This window comes from Panthera leo, chromosome A3, assembly GCF_018350215.1.
Source record: "Panthera leo isolate Ple1 chromosome A3, P.leo_Ple1_pat1.1, whole genome shotgun sequence".
NCBI lineage: Eukaryota > Metazoa > Chordata > Mammalia > Carnivora > Felidae > Panthera > Panthera leo.
The window spans coordinates 113,822,211-113,842,534 of NC_056681.1; the positions used below are offsets into that span (position 1 = coordinate 113,822,211).

General features: G+C 37.7%; 1 protein-coding gene across 2 annotated transcripts in view; it reads right to left on the bottom strand.

Annotated features, from left to right (window-relative positions):
* The window catches only part of SLC30A6 (solute carrier family 30 member 6), a 42,582-nt gene extending 22,527 nt beyond the window's left edge, over positions 1–20,055 (bottom strand). The window contains exons 1-5 of one of the 2 annotated variants that reach the window (XM_042933296.1): positions 19,981–20,055; positions 15,969–16,055; positions 11,065–11,149; positions 9,510–9,552; positions 8,456–8,521 (exon numbers count right to left, since the gene is read on the bottom strand). In XM_042933296.1, coding sequence (XP_042789230.1) covers positions 8,456–8,521; positions 9,510–9,552; positions 11,065–11,149; positions 15,969–16,055; positions 19,981–19,983 — 284 coding nt within the window. In that variant the 5' untranslated portion in view covers positions 19,984–20,055. The remainder of the gene's footprint in view (positions 1–8,455; positions 8,522–9,509; positions 9,553–11,064; positions 11,150–15,968; positions 16,056–19,980) is intronic. The other variant, XM_042933297.1, reaches the window with a different exon arrangement.
* Positions 20,056–20,324: the final 269 nt, after the last annotated feature.

The window sequence follows — 20,324 nt, forward strand, 5'->3', positions numbered from 1 at the left end:
GAAAGCTCAGAGCCTGGAGCCTGCTTCGGATTCTGTGTCTCCCTCTCTCTCTGCCCCTCCCCCACTCATGCTCTGTCTCTCTGTCTCTCTCTGTCAAAAATAAAAACATTAAAAAATATATATATAGATGATAGTTCAAGCTATGTGACTGACAATTATACTTGGATGTTAATTTTATTGTTTAATTGCTCCCTCCTTTCTTGTTCAGTCTAAGTAAGTGGGAGCTATCATGTCCTTGCTTAACCTGGTCTCCTGGCCACAGTAACTGATCTAGAGACTAATATCTGTTCCAAGCTGGACCAAACAATAGTTCTTTCCCATGAGTTTCTTTACTAGCACTGGGGAAGCATCTTTCCTTATCTAGGATGTAGTTAAGAAATTTCAAGTTAAGGTCTTGCTAGGAGTTATTCTAGTATGGTGGGGAAACATGGTATGAGAAACTAAACCTGACATGTAGAGAAAAGTGGGCCTGAGAGGTAAGAGAAAGACAAGGATCCTGAGTGTGGTAGTCCCTATGCCAGTTACCTCAGTCTTCCCACATTCTGGTTACATAAATTACAAAAGTTCCCATTTTCCCCCGATACTAGTTTGAATTGGATTTTTGTCACTTACAACCAAAAGCCTTAACTCAGAGTCACAGATTTCCATATAGAGATATCTATATGTACCTTAAAACCAAATATCATAGCAACAGTCCAACGCTATCAAATTTTAGTGACACTTATGAATATCTTCATCTTGCATGAAAATTTCATGTTTACTTTGCCCCATTGCTGAAGTAAACAAAACTTGATTTTGTTCAAAAGAATATTCCCAATGAATGGTATGGTAGAGAAGATGGATAAGTTTGGTCCAAGTTTCTTTGCCAAGTTAAATTCTTCTTTCAATGGGAGAAGATATTTGCAAATAATATACCCAATAAGAGATTAGTATCCAAAATATATAAAGAACTTATACAACATCAAAAAAATGTTTTTCCTATTAAAAATGGGCAGAAGACATGAACAGACATTTCTTCAAAGAAGATACACAGATGGCCAACAGATACATGAAAAGATGCTCAACATCACTCATCATCAGGGAAATGCAAATCAAATCCACAATCACCTCACACCTGTCAGAATGGCTTAAATCAAAAACACAAGAAACAACCAGTATTGTTGAGGATGTGGAGAAAAAGGAACCCTTGTGCACTGTTGGTGGGAATGCAAACTGGTGCAGCCACTGTGAAAAACAGTACGGAGGTTCCTCAAAAAATTAAAAATAAAATTACTATATGATATTTACCCAAAGACTACAAAAACACGAATTTAAAAAGGTATATGTACCCCTATGATTATTGCAGCATTACTTAAGAGTCAAAATATCAGGGCGCCTGGGTGGCTCAGTTGGTTAAGCGGCCGACTTCGGCTCAGGTCATGATCTCGCGGTCCGTGAGTTTGAGCCCCGCGTCGGGCTCTGTGCTGACAGCTCAGAGCCTGAAGCCTGTTTCAGATTCTGTGTCTCCCTCTCTCTGACCCTCCCCTATTCATGCTTTGTCTCTCTCTGTCTCAAAAATAAATAAACGTAAAAAAAAAAAAAATTTTTTTTTAAATAAAAATAAAAAAAAGAGTCAAAATATGGAAGCACCCCAAGGATCTATTAATAGATGAATGCATAAAGAACAGGTATTGTATGTGTGTGTATACACACACAATGGATTATTACTCAGCCGTAAAAAAGAATAAAATCTTGCCATTTGCAACAACATAGATGGATTTAGAGGGTATAATGCTAAATGAAATAAGTAGCATATGTAGAATTTAAGAAACTAAACAAAGAAAAAGAGACAAAACAAAACATAGACTCTTAAATACAAAGAACAAACATGGTTACCAGAGGGCAAGGGGGGGTGGGCACGGGTGTAATAGGTGAAGGGAATTAAAAGTATACTTATTGTTTTTTTTAATGTTTATTTTTTATTTTGAGACAGAGAGAGCATGCACAGGGGAGGGCCAGAAAGTTAAATTCTTCTTTCAACGGGAGAAGATATTTGCAAATAATAGAGAGAGAGAGAGAGAGAGAGAGAGAGAGAGACAGAGAGAGAGAGAGACAGAAAGAGAGAGACAGAGAGAGAATCCCAAGCAGGCTCTGCACTGTCAGCACAGAACCCGACACAGGGCTTGATCTCATGAACTGTGAGATCATGACCTGAGCCAAAATCAAGACTGAGACAGTGAGTCAACTGAGCCCCCAGGCACTCCAGAGTATACTACTGTGATGAGCAGTTGGTAACATACAGAATTATGAATCACTATACTGTACACCTCAAGCTAATATAATGCTGTATGCTAATTATATTAGAATTTTAAAAACTTAAAAAGAAAAAGAAAAATGACAAGTGTTGGTGAGGATGCTGGTGGGAATATAAAATGGTGCTGCTTCTGTGGAAAATTATATGGTGGTTCCTCAAAAAATTAAACATGGAATCACAGAATATGATCCAGGAATCAGTATATACCCAAAAGAGCTGAAAGCAGGGATTCAAACAGATACTTGTACACCAATTGTTATAAAAGCACTACTCACAATGGCCCAAAGGTAGATACAGCCCAAATATCCATCAACAGAATAAACAAAATGTGATATATACATACAATAGAATATTATTCAACTTAAGGAAATCATGAAATTCTGATCTATGCTATAACACAGATGAAATTTGAAAACATTAAGTGAAATAAGCCATATTCAAAAGGACAAATATTGTTTGATTCCATTTATGTGAGGTGCCTAGAAGAGGCAAATTCATAAACACAGAAAGTAGAATGGTGGTTGCCAGGGGCTGAGATAGGGGAATAGGGAGTCACTGTTAAGTGGATACGAGTTTTTGTTTGGGAAGAGGAAATATTTTTGGAAATAATGGCATTGCTCATACAACACCGTGAAGGTATTGCCACTGAATTGTACACCTGAAAATGATCAAAATGGTAACTTTTATGCTATGCACATTTTATCACAATAACCCCGCCACCCAAACTTTTTAAAAAATTTTTATTTAAATCCAAGTTAGTGAACATATAGTGTAATAATGGTTTCAGGAGTAGAATTTAGTGATTCATCACTTACATAAAACACCCAGTGCTCATCCCAAGTGTCCTCCTTAACACCCATCACCCATTTAGCCCATTCCCCCACCCAACACTCCTCCAGCAACTTGCTTGTTCTTTGTATTTAAGAGTCTCTTATGGTTTACCTCCCTTTCTGTTTTTTTTAAGTTTACTTATTTTTTTTGAAAGAGAGAGCAAGCAGAGTAGGGGCAGAGAGAGAAGTCCAAGCAGGCTCCACACTGTCAGTGCAGAGCCTGACATGGGGCTCAAACTCACAAACCATGAGACCATGACCTGAGCTGAAGTCAAGAGTCAGATGCTTAACCAACTGAGCCACCCAGGCGTCCCTCCCTTTCTATTTTTGTCTTAGTTTTCCTTCCCTTCCTTTATGTTCATCTACTGTGTTTCTTAAACTCCACATATGAGTGAAATCATAGATTTGTCTTTCTCTGACTTATTTCACCTAGCATAATACACTCTAGTTCCATTCATGTTGCTGCAAATGGCAAGATTTCATTCTTTTTGATTGCTGAGTAATATTCCATTATATGTATATATACATATACAGATATACATATTATATACATATACATACATATGTATATATATATACACATATATGTATTCTTTATTCTTCTTTATTCATTCATCAGTCAACAGACATTTGGGCTCTTTCCGTAATTTGGCTATTGTTGATGGTGCTGCTATAAACACTGGGATGCATGTGCCTCTTTGAATCAGTATTTTTGGAGCCTTTGGATAAATAGCTAGTAGTGCAAATGCTGGGTTGTAAGGTAGTTCTATTTTTTTTTTTTGAGGAACCTCAAAAATCGTTTTCCAGAGTGGTTGCGCCAGTTTGCATCCCCACCAACACGCAAAAGGTACCCCTTTTTCTGTGTCCTTGCCAACATCTGTTGTTTCCCAAGTTGTTAATTTTAGTTATTTCACAGGTAATGAGGTGGTATCTCATGGTTTTGATTTGTATTTCCCTGATGATGAGTGATGTTGAGCATCTTTTCATGTGTCTGTTTCCCCTCTGGATGTCTTTTTTTTTTTTTTTTTTTTTAATGTTTATTTATTTTTGAGAGAGAGACATAGCTCAAGTAGGGGAGGAACAGAGAGAGAGGGAAACACAGAATCTGAAGCAGGCTCCAGGCTCTGAGAGGTCAGCACAGGTGCCCCTGGATGTCTTCTTTGAAAAAGTGTCTATTCATATCTTCTGCCTATTTCTTCACTGGATTATTTGTTTTTTGAGTGTTGAATTTGTTAACTTTTTTATAGATTTTGGATATGTCCAATATGTCATTTGCAAATATATTCTCCCATTCCGTTGGTTGTCTTTTAGTGTTGTTGATTGTTTCCTTCGCTGTGCAGAAGCTTTCTATCTTTTTTTTTTTTTTTTTTTTTTTTTTCAACGTTTTTTATTTATTTTTGGGACAGAGAGAGACACAGCATGAGCGGGGGAGGGGCAGAGAGAGAGGGAGACACAGAATCGGAAACAGGCTCCAGGCTCCGAGCCAGCAGCCCAGAGCCTGACGCGGGGCTCGAACTCACGGACTCACGGACCGCAAGATCGTGACCTGGCTGAAGTCGGACGCTTAACCGACTGCGCCACCCAGGCGCCCCCAGAAGCTTTCTATCTTGATGAGGTCCCAATAGTTCACTTTTGCTGTTGTTTTCCCTGGTCTCTGGAAACATGTCTAGTAAGAAGTTGCTGCAGCCGAGGTCAGAGGTTTTTGCCTGTTTTCTCCTCTAGGAGTTTGATGGTTTCCCGTCTTACATTTAGGTCTTTCATCCATTTTGAGTTTATTTTTATGTATGGTATAAGAAACTGGTCCAGGTTCATTCTTCTGCATGTTGCTGTCCTGCATTCCTAACACCATTTGCTGAAGAGACTGTCTTAGTCTCTTTAACAAATGGTGCTGGGAGAACTGGACAGCAACATGCAGAAGGTTGAAACTAGACCACTTTCTCACACCATTCACAAAAATAAACTCAAAATGGATAAAGGACCTGAATGTGAGACAGGAAACCATCAAAACACTAGAGGAGAAAACAGGAAAAGACCTCTCTGATCTCAGCCGTAGCAATTTCTTACTTGATACATCCCCAAAGACAGGGGAATTAAAAGCAAAAATGAACTATTGGGACCTCATCAAGATAAAAACCTTCTGCACAGCGAAGGAAACAATCAACAAAACTAAAAGGCAACCAACGGAATGGGAAAAGATATTTGCAAATGACATATTGGACAAAGGGCTAGTATCCAAAATCTATAAAGAGCTCACCAAACTCTACACCCGAAAAACAAATAATCCAGTGAAGAAATGGGCAGAAAACATGAATAGTAGACACTTCTCTAAAGAAGACATCTGGATGGCCAACAGGCACATGAAAAGATGCTCAACGTCGCTCCTCATCAGGGAAATACAAATCAAAACCACACTCAGGTATCACCTCACGCCAGTCAGAGTGGCCAAAATGAACAAATCAGGAGACTATGGATGCTGGGGAGGATGTGGAGAAACAGGAACCCTCTTGCACTGTTGGTGGGAATGCAAATTGGTGCAGCCACTCTGGAAAACAGTGTGGAGGTTCCTCAAAAAGTTAAAAATAGACATACCCTATGACCCAGGAGTAGCACTGCTAGGAATTTACCCAAGGGATACAGGAGTACTGATGCACAGGGGCACTTGTACCCCATGTTTATAGCAGCACTCTCAACAATAGCCAAATTATGGAAAGAGCCTAAATGTCCATCAACAGAAGAATGGATAAAGAAATTGTGGTTTATATACACAATGGAGTACTATGTGGCAATGAGAAAGAATGAAATATGGCCCTTTGTAGCAACATGGACGGAACTGGAGAGGTTGATGCTAAGTGAAATAAGCCATACAGAGAAAGACAGATACCATATGGTTTCACTCTTAGGTGGATCCTGAGAAACTTAACAGGAACCCATGGGGGAGGGGAAGGAAAAAAAAAAAGAGAGAGAGAGGTTAGAGTGGGAGAGAGCCAAAGCATAAGAGGCTCTTAAAAAATGAGAACAAACTGAGGGCTGATGGGGGGTGGGAGGGAGGGGAGGGTGGGTGATGGGTATTGAAGAGGGCATCTTTTGGGATGAGCACTGGGTGTTGTATGGAAACTAATTTGACAATAAATTTCATATATTTAAAAAAAAATGAAGAGACTGTCTTTTTCCCATTGGATATTCTTTCCTGCTTTGTCAAACATTAGTTGGCCATACGTCTGTGGGTCCATTTCTGGGTTCTCTATTCTATTCCATTGATCTGAGTGTCTGTTCTTGTGCCAGTACCATACTGTCTTGATGATTACAGCTTTGTAGTATAGCTTGAAGTCTGGGATTGTGATGCCTCCTGCTTTGGTTTTCTTTTTCAAGATTGCTTTGGCTATTTGGAGTCTTTTCTGGTTCCATACAAATTTTAGGATTATTTGTTCTAGCTCTGTGAAGAATGCTGGTGTTACTTTGACAGGGATTGCATTGAATATGTAGATTGCTTTGGGTAGTATCGACATTTTAACAATATTTGTTCTTCCTATCCAGTAGCATGGAATCTTTTTACATTTTTTTGTGTCTTCTTCAATTTCTTTCATAAGCTTTCTAGTTTTCAGCATACAGATCTTTTATTAGGTTAGGTTTATTCCTAAGTATTTTATGGTTTTTTGGTGCAATTGTAAATGGGATTGATTCTTTGATTTCTCTTTCTGCTGCTTCATTATTGGTGTATAGAAATGCAACCGATTTTTGTATACTGATTTTATATCCTGTGACTTTGTTGAATTTATGTACCAGTTCTAGTAGTTTTTTGTGAAGTCTTTTGGGTTTTCCAGGTAGAGTATCATGTCGTCTGTGAAGAGTGAAAGTCAGACTTCTTCCCCGCTGATTTGGATGCCTTTTGTTTCTTTCTGTTGTCTGACTGCTGAAGCTAGGACTTCCAGTACTATGCTGAACAACATGTTCCTGATCTTACGGGGAAAGCTCTCAGTTTCTCCCCATTGAGGATGATATTAATTGTGGGTCTTTTGTATACGGCCTTTATGATGTTGAGGTATGTTCTTTCCATCCCTACTTTCTTGAGGGTTTTCATCAAGAAAGGACACTGTACTTTGTCAAATGCTTTTCTGCATCTATTGAAAGGATCATGTGGTTCTTATCCTTTCTTTTATTAATGTGATGTATCATGTTGATTGATGTGTGGATACTGAACCACAATTGACGTGTGGATATTGAATCCCTGCAGCCCAGGAATAAATCCCTACTTCCTCACTGGAGCAGCGCCAGGCAGTGAGCTCTGAAACTTCAGAGTCTGCTCCACTGCTTATCGAATGCTGGGGACACTGAAACCCTCTCTTTTCTCCCTGCCCATGGCCTTGGGGAACAGACTTCTTGCGCAGTCCCCTGAGAGTGTCTTTTCTCTTTCTCTCTTTCTCTTTCTCTCACTCTCTCTCTTTTCCTCCAGCTACTTTTGAGGGAAGGGGAGTGCTTTTCTTGTGTGATCCTGATGTGCTGCACTCTCTCCCTCTCTTTGTCCTCTCTCCCCAAATTGACTCCATACTTTCTGCAGCCTTCTTCTTCTCCAATTCACCTCTCCACACTGCGTACCTGCCAACTTCTGTAGCTCAAATTATGCAGACTGTTGTGTTAATCCTCAGATCAATTTCCTAGGTGTTCAAGATGGCTTGATGCTGAACTAGCTGGGTTTCAGGGATGAGACAAGCGCAGGGTCCCCATACCACTCCACCATCTTAATTCTATCCCCCCTAAACTGAATTTCACATTGTTTCCTAAAATCTGAAAGAAACTCATTTTTTCTAATATATTAACAAAAACTTCTAATTCAAAAGATTATCTTCCAGCTTTCAACTTTGAGTAATTTCTGAAACTACCGAAACAGAATCTCAAATTCTATTAGCCCATAGCTATCACAAATCCCATTTTAAGATAAAAATATATCTCTATCACTGCATTAATGTTAAAGTATATCACATTTTTCTAACATATACATAGGAAAATCCTTTGTACTCCCTTTAACTAAAATTTAAGAGATTACCAAAATACTCAAGAACTTAATGTGAACATTTCATGTTAGCATTTGTTTTATAAAATAGAAAAAAAATGTGAACATTTTATTTTAATACTATTTAAATGTAAATATTCATGTTTCTTATCTAAAATCCTCTTGGAAGATACTTTTTTAAATCTATTTCACTATTTGGGATCCCATTCCACTAAGCAGGCAGCATTTATTCTCTAAAAATATTCTAACTAGCTCTTTACTTCCTGATACACCTACCATTTTAATAGCAATAAGTTACCAGAAAATAAAAGGACGTGAACTTACCCAAATGAATAGACAGGGCTAGGTTTCCTCATCATTACCCAGTAACTTATCAAACATGTTATTAAACTAAGTAAAAAGGAAAATAAATTTTGCTTTAGAACTAGAGCGAGAACACACAGAAATAAATTAAGTTTCCAGAATTCCTAAGTTTGGTGAAAGTTATCAGTGTTTGAAGACTAAATAAATTATTCAAATAATCCCAAATCTAATCACAAAATCCTAATACCTCAGCTTTAACATGTAAAGAAACTGAAAAAAATTAGGATACATCAAGTCAATAAATAGAACCTAAATCCATTCTTTCTCTACTCAGTAAGTTATCCATGCTAAATGGCTTCCGTAACTGAGCATGCAAAAATGAGACAGTAATAATAAGGTAATAATAAAATATAAATAATATATTTTATTTTAGCCACAGACAATAAATCTTGACTCTGATTAACTTTAATCTTTGTTAAAAGTTAAACTAAATATTAATAACACCTTAACAACATTCTGAATGTTCTGGATGTTCATTTTCCAAGTACAGTGGAGATTACTACAGTGTGAAATTCAGGTGGTAACTATCTGTTTTAGACCAGTCAAGTAGATTTAGTTAGATGACTGATGAAAAGACATTGTAATACTCCTAAGGCATCGCTCTTGAAAACATCAAGTATTTTACAACCCTTACACAGTAATATGAAAGGTCTTACAAAGCAGGGAGCCAAAAAGGTGTCTCCCTAGCTCACAATTACTCACTTTAGTTATTAATGCCCATCTACATGGTTACAGAAGAAACTGGTATGTTCTTACTTGACCCTGCTCCCTGGCCACAGCTGACTCAACTACAGGTAGGCACCTCAAGCACCTGGTCTAATGCCTTAATATTATCTTTTCTGTTCCTCTATGAGATAATTTCTTCCAATATATCTCCTAATTGTTATTGTTTGTATATATATTGTTGAGAATTTTACTTGTTACACACATTGCTTTAAGCAGAGAAAGCTTCATAAATTCAGTGCAAAAATTCCTTATTAGTTTCAAAACACTGAAGAGATCTTCTAAAACTTACCTAAAAAGGTCAAATATGGTCAAGTAAGTATAGGCAGTTAAAGCTGCAAAACAACAACAAAACAAATGATTAAAATGTTGCTGTTAGGAAATATAGCTCATCATCAGGATTGTTCACACCAGAAGTATCCATTACAAAAAAAAAAAAAATGGAATCACTAATTAACCTCATATGTTGGCAATTACTTAGACTAATATATATGTAGCTAAAGTTGATAAGTACAGAGGCGCCTGAATGGCTAGAGGATGTGATTCTTGATATCGGGGTCATGAGTTCAAGTCTCATGCTGGGCATGGGACTACTTAATTTAAAAAAGAAAAAAAGTTTAAAAAACAAAAAACAAAGAAGGTAAATTTAATAGTTTACTTTCAGAACTGATTTCTCCATCAGGAAAAATGAAGCAGCATATACCCAAAAGTGCTGTAATCGTTTTTGGTTTTTTGCCGTTTTCTGTCATCTGAATACTATTTTAAATATATTCTTTAAATAGCAGTATGAAAATAAGGATACATAAAAATATACGAGGTCAAGGGGCGCCTGGGTGGCTCAGTCGGTTGAGTGTCCGACTTCGGCTCGGGTCATGATCTCGTGGTTCGTGAGTTCGACCCCCGCGTTGGGGTCTGTGCTGATAGCTCAGAGCCTGGAGCCTGCTTCTGATTCTGTGTCTTCCTCTCTCTCTGCCCCTCCCCCACTCATGCTCTGTCCCTCTCTGTCTCAGAAATAAACATAAAAAAAAATTTTTTTTTAAATATACGAGGTCAAGAAAAATATTACAGATTTCCCTTTACAAGGAAAATCCAATAAACATAAATGTCAAAATCTTACGGAGACACCGCATAAACTGAAGGGATAGTCTATCACTTTAAACAGGAATCTAAGTTTTTCAAATAGATTTAAAACTTACAGGGGTACCTGGGTGGCTTAGTCAGTTAAGCGTCTGACTTTGGCTCAAGTCATGATCTCAGGGTTCATGAGTTCGAGCCCCGCTTTGGGCTCTGTGCTGACAGCTCGGAGCCTGGAGCCTGTCTCCCTCTCTCTCTGCCCCTCCCTCACCCACATTCTGTTTCTCTCAAAAATAAATAAACAACAAAAAAAATTTTTTTAAAGGATTTAAAACTTAAAAAAAAATAGGTGATTTAAAATGAGAACCCCCAGGGGCACCTGGCTGGTTCACTCACTTAAATGTCCGATTCGGCTTAGGCCATGATCTCGCCATTCCCAAGTTTGAGCTGTGTTGAGCTCTGTGCTGATAGCTCAGAGACTGGAGTCTATTTCAGATTCTGTGTCTCCCTCTCTCTCTCTGCCCCTCCCCACTCACGCTCTGTCTCTCTCTCTCAAAAATATACAAACATTAAAAAAAATGATAATACCTAATAATTAAACCATACTGTACCGTTTACAAGATACTTTTCAAATAGATTCTCACAATTAAATCTTTTGATTTATATTTCAGAATAATATACCCCATGTAAAGAAAGACATACCTTTTTTTAAGATCAGAACAATAAATGTGAAACTAATAATTAATTGCACAAAAATAAGAATGGTGACATACCTATACTGTTCGTAGAACTGCACCACATAAGCAGGAAGCCAGTACATGTTAAATTTATTACACCAAAGAGCAGTATCTTCCAGGACTGTGAAAAAGAAAATCACTCTTATTTGCATAGTGCTAATAAACTTCACTGGGTTTATTCAAGTTGCTGCAATTCATACTCCACAAAGGAATAAACCCAACTTCCTTCAAAAAGTCAGTGTCACATTTTCTATACCTACCAAAATTATCATCAACCAATTTATTATTATAATATATGTAAATCTAAAACAATAGAAGGGGAATTCTTCAAGAGAAAAAAAATCCTGCCATAAAAACTCTCAAACAGTTGAGAAAAATAGGCATTTACTTTAACACCATTTTGTCTCTATAAATATGTACACAGAGATAATGATAGCAAATGGGGCAAAATATAAAGCAAATGGCGAACCTGAGTAAAGGGCTTAAGGGAGTTCCTCACACTAATCTTGTGACTTTTCTGTAGACTTGAAATTATATCAAAATAGAGTTACTCCTTCCCTCCCCTGAAAAAGGGCCGCACTTACTTATTCACCAAATAAGTCATATGAAATAGGACTGCAAAAGAGGGAAAGACTACCATGGTTTAGAAGTTCACAGACCTGAGATACACCCTGAAAGTAGCTAGGATTTCATCAGAAGGAGAAAGGGAATTCTAAAAACAAGAGATCAAGTGGGTTTTTTTTTTAATTCTTGTTCCACTCTACTCCGTACAAAGAAGGGAGACCTATAATTGTGTGAATGTAGAAGTGAAAGAAATTAGCGAAAAGGGAATTATATGTAGGCATTAAGATTAAACAGATATAATTGCAAAAGTCACGTGTGAGATAGGATGGCTTTAGAACACAGATGGAAAATGCAGGTTTAGAATGAAGAACAACTCTTTTCAGAAAGGTGAGAAGGATAAGAAGGTGACTGAAGGGACAGAAACTGTGAGGCAGAAAGAAGTGACAGCGAAATTGCACAGAGCTAATACCTTATAAATCTCCAGAAAAGAACAACGTGTTTTTCGAAAATTAAGGGATATGGTAAAGTAGAACTTAAATCAAGAGGAGAGTTTGCAGAATAGCTATTATAGTGAGAATACTACTGAATTGTCAAAAAAGAGAAAAGAATTACCAGCATGAATTTATGGTAGACAGCATTCTGCAGGTTCCCCTACCCCTAGGAGCAAAACCAGAGAAGCAGGTGAGGTAGGGATGTCAGAGACTGAGAGCTGATAGGATAGGTTAATGGGACAAGGGACTCTAAAAGTGAGGACATTAATGAAATGACTGGACATGAGCTCTAGTCAGGACAGGGATTGAAGAATAGTCAGAAAAAGAGGATAAAAGCATGTAATTTGAAAATGACCTTCTCTGAAGCTCTACTGATGAATCAAGCTATTCATCAACAAATATTTGAGTACCTATTTTGTAACAGACACTTTTCTAGGCACTGGAGATACAGCAATGAACAAAACATGGACCTTATAATCTAGCTGGGATGACAGACAACAAACAAATATATAACATCAGGTGGTGGTAAGTGCTACAAAGGAAAAATAAAGTGTGTAAGAACTCAGTAATGGGTATCATGGAAAGGTTGCTCTACTAGACAGTAGACAGGGTAGTCAGAAAAGACCCCTTTGGTGAGGTAACATGTGACCTGAGATTTTACAGAGGCAAAGGTGCTAAGCATGCGATATCTGGGAAAGAAAATGGGTACCACGGCGCAAATGCCCTAAGATAGAAGAGTACCTGGCCTAGGATGGCTAGGCAAGAGAGGTGAGAGGGAATCTGGGGCTCCATTGAGTAGTATCTTGTATGCTAGCAAAAGACCTGGGGTTTATTTCAAATGAGATGGAAAGTGACTTAGCTTTCATAAAAGATCATCTAGCTTCTCTATTTTGAATGTACTGCATAAGGGCAAAGAGAGAAGTGGGAAGACCATTTGGAACATGACTGCAATAATCCATGTGAGAAATGGTGGCTTTGAAGTTGGTAAGAGAGTGTTAAAAGAGTCAGATTCTAAGTACTATATTAAAGATGGAGCTAGCAAGATTTACTTATAAAATGGATGAGGAACGAGAGAAAGAGAGGTAAGAACAACTCCAGGGTTTCTGGCCTGTGCACTGCAAGAAAAGAGTGGCCATTTAGTGAGGAAGGGACAGAAAATCAAAGTTCAGGTTTGACCATATTAAATTTGAGATGCCTGTTAGATATCCAAGTAGAAATGCTGAAAGGGCCATTATACATAGGAATCTAGAAGTAGGGGAGAAGTTAGAGATTGGGATATATATATGGGGTCATCAGCATATGAAGTCAGTGTCACCTAGATGTAACAAACATAAGCAACAGAGGCTAAAGCTCTAAGAGGTGGGATGCTCTAAAACTTAAAGATCAGAAAGATGACAGGAAAGTGATGAACAACAGCCAAGTAAGTAGAAGGAAAACCAAGAGTGATGTTTCAGTCCAAATGAAAAAAGTGCTTTAAGGAAGTGACCAATTTTTGTCAAATGCTATTGAAGGTTAAGTAACATGGGAAATGAGAATGAACATTGATTTTGGCAACACAGAGGTTATTACTTTGTTAAAGCTGTTACAGTGGATTGGTGGGAAGTAGAGCCAGGGAGAAGAGAAAGTGAACAGAGTAAAGACAATTCTTTTAAGTAGTTGTTCTATAAAAGGAAGCAGAGAAATGAGGGAGTAGCTGACAGTGGAAGACATGGCATGTAATAATGATGCAAGAAGGAACAATGATGCAAGAGACAGAAGGAACAATCGTAGGAAAGTTGTCTTTGAGTAAGCAACAAGTAGAGGCACTGGCCTTACAAAGAACAGAGTTCGTTTATAGAGACAGGCGCAAAGATAGTGTTGGTGGATGACAGGATGTGGAAGCGTTTTCTGATTACTTCTTTTCCTTTAGTGAAACAGGAAGCAAGACCAATAGGTCAGAGTGAGGATGAATAAGGTTTTGGAAGTTTGAGGACAGAAGTGAAAGAAAATGGGTTGAAATAACCATCTAGAAAAATGGAAAAGTGAATGAACTAAAAAATATAGAATGGGCAGCTCTAATGGCATACTTGACCATGAATTTAAAATCAGACCAGTCACCACGTTTCTCTCAGGCTACATTCAATTGGGTGCAGCCACAGAGTAGGAGGAAAGTAAACTTAATGATGTTAAGGATTTGCAGAAAGTATCAGAGGATGAGAGATAGATGGAAGGAGGGCACAAAGGAGTTTAAGACATATGCATGAAATTGGTGATGATGAACCAAAGAATCTAAACTGGATAAGTAAGCAAATGAGGATAAGAGAAGTAAAAAATAGTGAAAGGATGGCAGTCAATGGATTAGAGATCCTAGTAAGACTGAAGAATTACTGGAATTGGGGTAATACAAGGAGTGAACTGGAAAGACAGATGGTAACTATGAGTGAAATGCTTGAAAATGAGACAACAGGCAGTTTTAGCTATTATAAATGATAATGTCTGTAGTATGATCATAGAAGTGGATAGTTGGAAGGGATGTATGACAAGATTATTTGTGGTAAGGAAGTAAGGAACTGAGAGGTAAGGATCTTCCTTATAAGAAATTACCAAGAACTAAGATAGGAGTAGTAGTAAAAAGAGACGAGCTAGGGTACATCTTGTAAGATTTAAGTTATGATAGAGTTATCTGCACAATGTAGGTATTCCTAGATCAGTTTTGTTCCTACTACCAATTCTGTGGTGTACTGTATATGGTTCAGGAGTTTCCTGTTTACTTCTGTAATGTGGTTGCTTTCCATAGAACATTATAAAGTTCTACTTACCTGTTTTCAAAAGATCATCCTAAACGGACTAGACACACAAGTAGCAGATGAATTTCCTACCTTTGGCTCTTTAACAACCACAGCAGTATACTATTTGCAAATATTAGAATTATTGAGTTCTGTCTATATTCCAAGGTTTTAGCAAACAGAAGATACAGTGATAAAAAACAAAGAACAGAGTCTCTAGTCGAGTATCACAATATATGGCCAATATCACTGGTTTACTTATGTTCCAGTGAAGCTAGGTGTATTTGAAATTCTTCACATATTTATTGCTTATTTTGTACTTTTATTAAAAAGTGGACAAAATAAGATACAGTCACTGTCTTCAGGGAGCTTATAGTATAATTTACACAATAACGAGAACAATGAAAACAAAACTAGGTCTATATTGGTGACCAATATGGGGCTTGAATTCACAACCCTGAGATCAAACCAATTATCTTTTTACTTACAGTATCAAAGCATAAATTATTTTTCCTTCCATACACTAAAAATAAGTAAACATGGCTTCAAACTACACCTATTATTAAATTTGTAAAAAAAAAAAAAAAGAAAAAAAAAAGGTAAAAAATAAAGTTGAGATGCTGAAAAAAATAAATAAAAGGCAATCACAAAATAATTTATCTTTAACACTCATTAGAATTAGAATAAGAACCTAAACTGAAGCCTAGCTTCCTCCCAAGCAAACAACTGTGTATGAAAATACTATACTTTTACATTAAAAATGTGCTTATTCAGGGGTGCCTGGCTCACTCAGTTGGTAGAGCACGCAACTCTTGATCTTGGGGTTGTGCGTTAGAGCCCCACACTGGGCACAGAGATTACTTTAAAAAAAAATTGCTTATCCAACATAAAAAAATGAAAACAGTGTGGTGGGGCGCCTGGCTGACTCAGTCAGTAGAGCATGTGACTCTTGATCTCAGGGTTGTTGAGTTCAAATCCCACATTGGGTGTAGAGTTTACTTAAAAATAAAACCAGTGTGGTGGGATCAAGAGTAATTTCTTTGTACCTTAAAAATGATCTTTTTCAATGTCATTATGTTGTCTGTGCAATGATTAAAAATAGAGTTAATAAATAACTTACCCTTCGGTCAGCTGCTACAAGTCTAAATTCCTGTAGTAACTTGCCAAAAAAAGATCTCTGTGGTTTTCTAAAGAGATGAATTGTCCCCTTTAAAATAAACAAAAATAAACAAATCAGCATTTAAGCATGTAATCTTTTTCATATCCTGTGATGCGATATAATAGTAACAACATTTACTGAACACTCAGTATGTGGCAATTATTCTAAACACTTTATAAGTATCTATTTAACTCTCACAATAATCTATGAGCTGGAAACAATTTTTAGTAAATTGTCCAAGGGGACATTGCTAACAACTGACTGAGCAGAAATTCAAACCCAGGCATTTTAGCACCAGACTATACCCTTTTATTTTTAAGTGGATTAGGTAATTTTGAACCAGAAAAGCAAACCATTTGCCAAACAGCTCTGCTGGAAATAAAATATTACATTTACCTAATCAAGAGGTTCTGTCTTAGGCAAAGTATCTAGCATTCTGGCTAGCCTCTGTAGTCCTTGTTAGTTCACAGTATGGGTCCAGTAGAGAAAAGGCATGGCGGTGGGGTTAGCAAGAGAAGAAATGTTAACTGGAGACTAGAATTTGTCACTCAAGTATAGGAAACCTTAGCATAAAGGAGAGTTTAAGCACATATGGGAAACTGTTTTATGATTAAAGCAGTATCCAACATCAGCAGGAGAAAATATAAGCTACTCAATACATGGTTTCTTGGAAAAATTAAGTTGGGTCCTTACTATATTTCTTACTTTGATTTTTTATTCTGTTAAAACACAAAACTATCGAGTACTTGAAGAAATTTATGGATGTATAATTTCATCACTATCTTGGGAATATAATACCCTATGAAAAATAAAAACAAAGAAAACTCTGGGAGGAAAGACAAACTGTGGAAAAAATAATTTTTAATTATTATTCCAAAAGCAAAGTACTGTTTCTAGGGATAAAAAAAAAAAGTCTTTCACAATTTTCAGTGGGTCATGTACAATAATTTGATTGCTAAGTGCCATGTACTTAAATATTTATTTGGATTTTAATTTTAGCAAAATGCTTTCCTAGATGGTAAGGCCATGATCACCATTAACAACCGTACTACATTTCTACCTCATTACCACTGGCTGCTTTGACTTAAACACTTAAACTCCACAGAAAGCAGTGGAACTGAATGTTAACAGATTTAAAGTGAGGAAAACTCAGATTCAACTCGAGCACAGGTATGATTTTCCCACAGTTAGCATCTGGGAACATCTCAGTAGTTATATAAAAAAAATATATATCCCATCCTTCAAAACTCAGACATGTCATTAGTTACATTAGGATGAGACTCAGAAAAGGCAAAAAATAAGGTTGAGCCACTAGAAATCTGGCATAAAAAAACCAGAATGTTGATAATCGTTGAGGCCAAGTGATGGCTACACAGGGGCCCATTATACTCTACTTTCCTATGTTTGAAAATTTCCATAATAAAAAATTTTTTAAGTGAAACAGACTTTAAAATATAAAAATAAAGCATTAGAACAAAGTGTTACTGATTTTGCTATCCGAATAAAGACAGTGTGTGTGTAACTCTAAGGCTTTGCTAAGCTACTTCAGGTGAAAAGGAACAATATGCTACTTTCATTTGAAATGCTAATGAATGTCAATGTTAATGAATATACCCTATTCTTAATGAGTTATATGTCAGTTATTTTGTCCCAAAAATAAATTCTGCTTAATACTGTTATCTTCTACCTTCATCCCACTTTAAATTACTTAAGTTACTTTAACTTAAGTTTTAGGTTGAGACAATAAGGTTTTTAAAAGGCAGAGGGCCGTTTCTGATGCCATTCTGATATTAGCTAAAAGAGGTAAGAACCCACGAAAATCCTAAATTCATGTCACTTTTTCCAAAATTACATTGGCTGTCCACTGCTATCAAGATAAACTCCTAATTTTACAATCTGAAATTCAATGCTTTCAATGACCTAGCCTCAGTTTCTTTCCAGCTTTACCTCTTGCTTCAGGTAGGAAATCAACTCAAACTAAACTGGTGTACCCCTGTCTCATGATGGTTAACACTCTAGAATGAAAAGGCCAGACTTGTCTAACCCAAGCTCTAACAGCCCTGTAATACCTGGCAAGTTACTTGACCTCTGTTTCCTCGTTCAAATGAGAGTAATGAAAAGTAGATTCAGAGTGATGAAGTAAGGCACAAAGCACCGTTTCATGGGTGACTTTCTATATGAAGCCTTCCTAGATTATTCCAAAAGATACTGTTTTTTATGCCACTTGCTTTGTAATGAACCAGAGGATAGCTTTCATCTTGTCATCTTGCACTGAAGTTAATTTTTTGGTAACTTCACTAATGACAAGGGCTATTATTTCCTTTACATTTTCTAAGCTAGCACTGTGCTTTGCATATAATACCTTAAATGCTACTATTTTCCTGTATTACTAATGTTTCAAGCATAAAAATTTAGTGCCATAGATATTTATTTGGTGTTTTATAAAACAGGTTTATATTGAAAAACCTCTTCTGGGCCAGGCACTGTTACAAGGCTCTGGGAATACCAGAGTGAATACAGAGGTCCTGCTCTCAAAGAGCTTACAGTCTAGGAAGTGAGAAAGACACCTGAATACACAATTTTAACCGTCTGTTAAGGGCCAGATGTTATTGGTAATTAGCACCAAGTTATTATGGGACCATGGAGGAGGTGCCTAACAGAATCTGGAGACAGGGCAGAAAGGCTCATGAGAGACTAAAGGACATGTAAGGATTACACTGATAATAATGAGTAGTGAGAGATCAATGATTTCCGCAGAAGAGCATGCATGAGTTAGGTGCAAAGGCCTAATCCTTAGAGCATGATCTGCAAGCTGTTCACTGTGACCGGAAAATGAAAATAAGTATATGCAAAAAGAGGCTATAAAGAAGCTTGACAACACGTTGGTATGCCGTGGCAAACAGGACTTTATCTTGAGGATTATGCGGCGTGGTGAATGGAAGGATTTTAATCAAGTGAGCAAGGGAGTAGCATGGTCAAATTTTATAAACTTAATTCTGGCTACACAGTGGTGAGTATTTTGAAGAAAGGAGCTCGAAGGCTATTTGGTTAGATCCCCAAAAGTAAACTTTTACCCACTTTCTGTGTGTAAAAGAGGGATTACAGAAAATTTACAGAAAAAAAATAAGTATAAATGAAACATTTTATCGACCATACCCACTCAAGGAAAAAGACTTAGAGTAACAATGGCTTAGGCACACTGAAACGTGGTCCTTTTCTCCTCCGTATCTATCAGTAAGAAATCCATGAATTTTTTAGATAAAATGGTGCATACCTCTTTTGACGCTAAAGTTACAATCAATATATCTTTTGATAAAATTCGGAGAGCCATACACTTGATTTCTAAAGGCATAACGGGACTAATTTCTCTTACAAAACCCCTTTAGATTAAACATCACATCCCCCAAACCATAAGGTATACTGGAATCTACAAACGCCGGGGAAAAGTGCACCAAAGACGTTTTACCAACACCTGGACTTTCTCCAGTCACTGGCCTTTTGAAAGCTGCATCAGGCACTCCATAAAGCCAAGTTGCACAGTGGGGAGTCAGTCTCAATACCCTATTCATATTAAGGCCAACAGTGTTGTCACTATAAGCCTCACTAAATAGGGTCGCTGTTGTTGGGGACTTGTTTTCGCATCTTTTGCTGGGGTAGTCGCTGACGCCTGTGGAGACTTATTTCTATAGCAAGTAAATCTCGGCAGGGGAAAGTCAAACTTGCTAAGAATTGGAAACTCGGCCTCGAGCAGGGCTGGGATCCCGAGCGTCTAAGGAACGGGGTGAGGGAGCGAAGAGGGATCAGAACTCTAGGAGGAATGCTTCGGACGTCAGCCGCTTCTCCCCGGACGCCGGAGGACAACTTCGAGGACCCCCTCCTCTGGGCAGCTGAGGCATGTCAAGGCCGCTTCAGGTTGAGAACAGATAAGAGGAATCACCTACGACAGAAGCCCTCACACCCCCAGCCAACTCACCATGATAAGGAGCAGCACAGCTCCCGCCGGAAGACGCCCTGGGAGCTAGTTTTTCCCTAGAGCGGAAGGGGTGGGGTATCAGAGGCCGATTGGCTGAGAGAGACGCGGGGGCGGAAGTGCGTGCACGGACCTCTTGTTCCCGCCCCCTCCTGGGTTGCCCCTGAGTTCTATAGAGGTGAAGGTAGAGGCTAGAGCGACCCTCCCGAGGCTTAGGTGGAGTAGAGAGCTAAAGTCAAGGAGCCTTTGGCATTTATTTCTAATGCTGGCAAATTTTCACTTAGTGCTGAACATTTTTATGTTACGTGATTTAATTTTTTTGCAATACCTTGTGAAATAAATAGTAT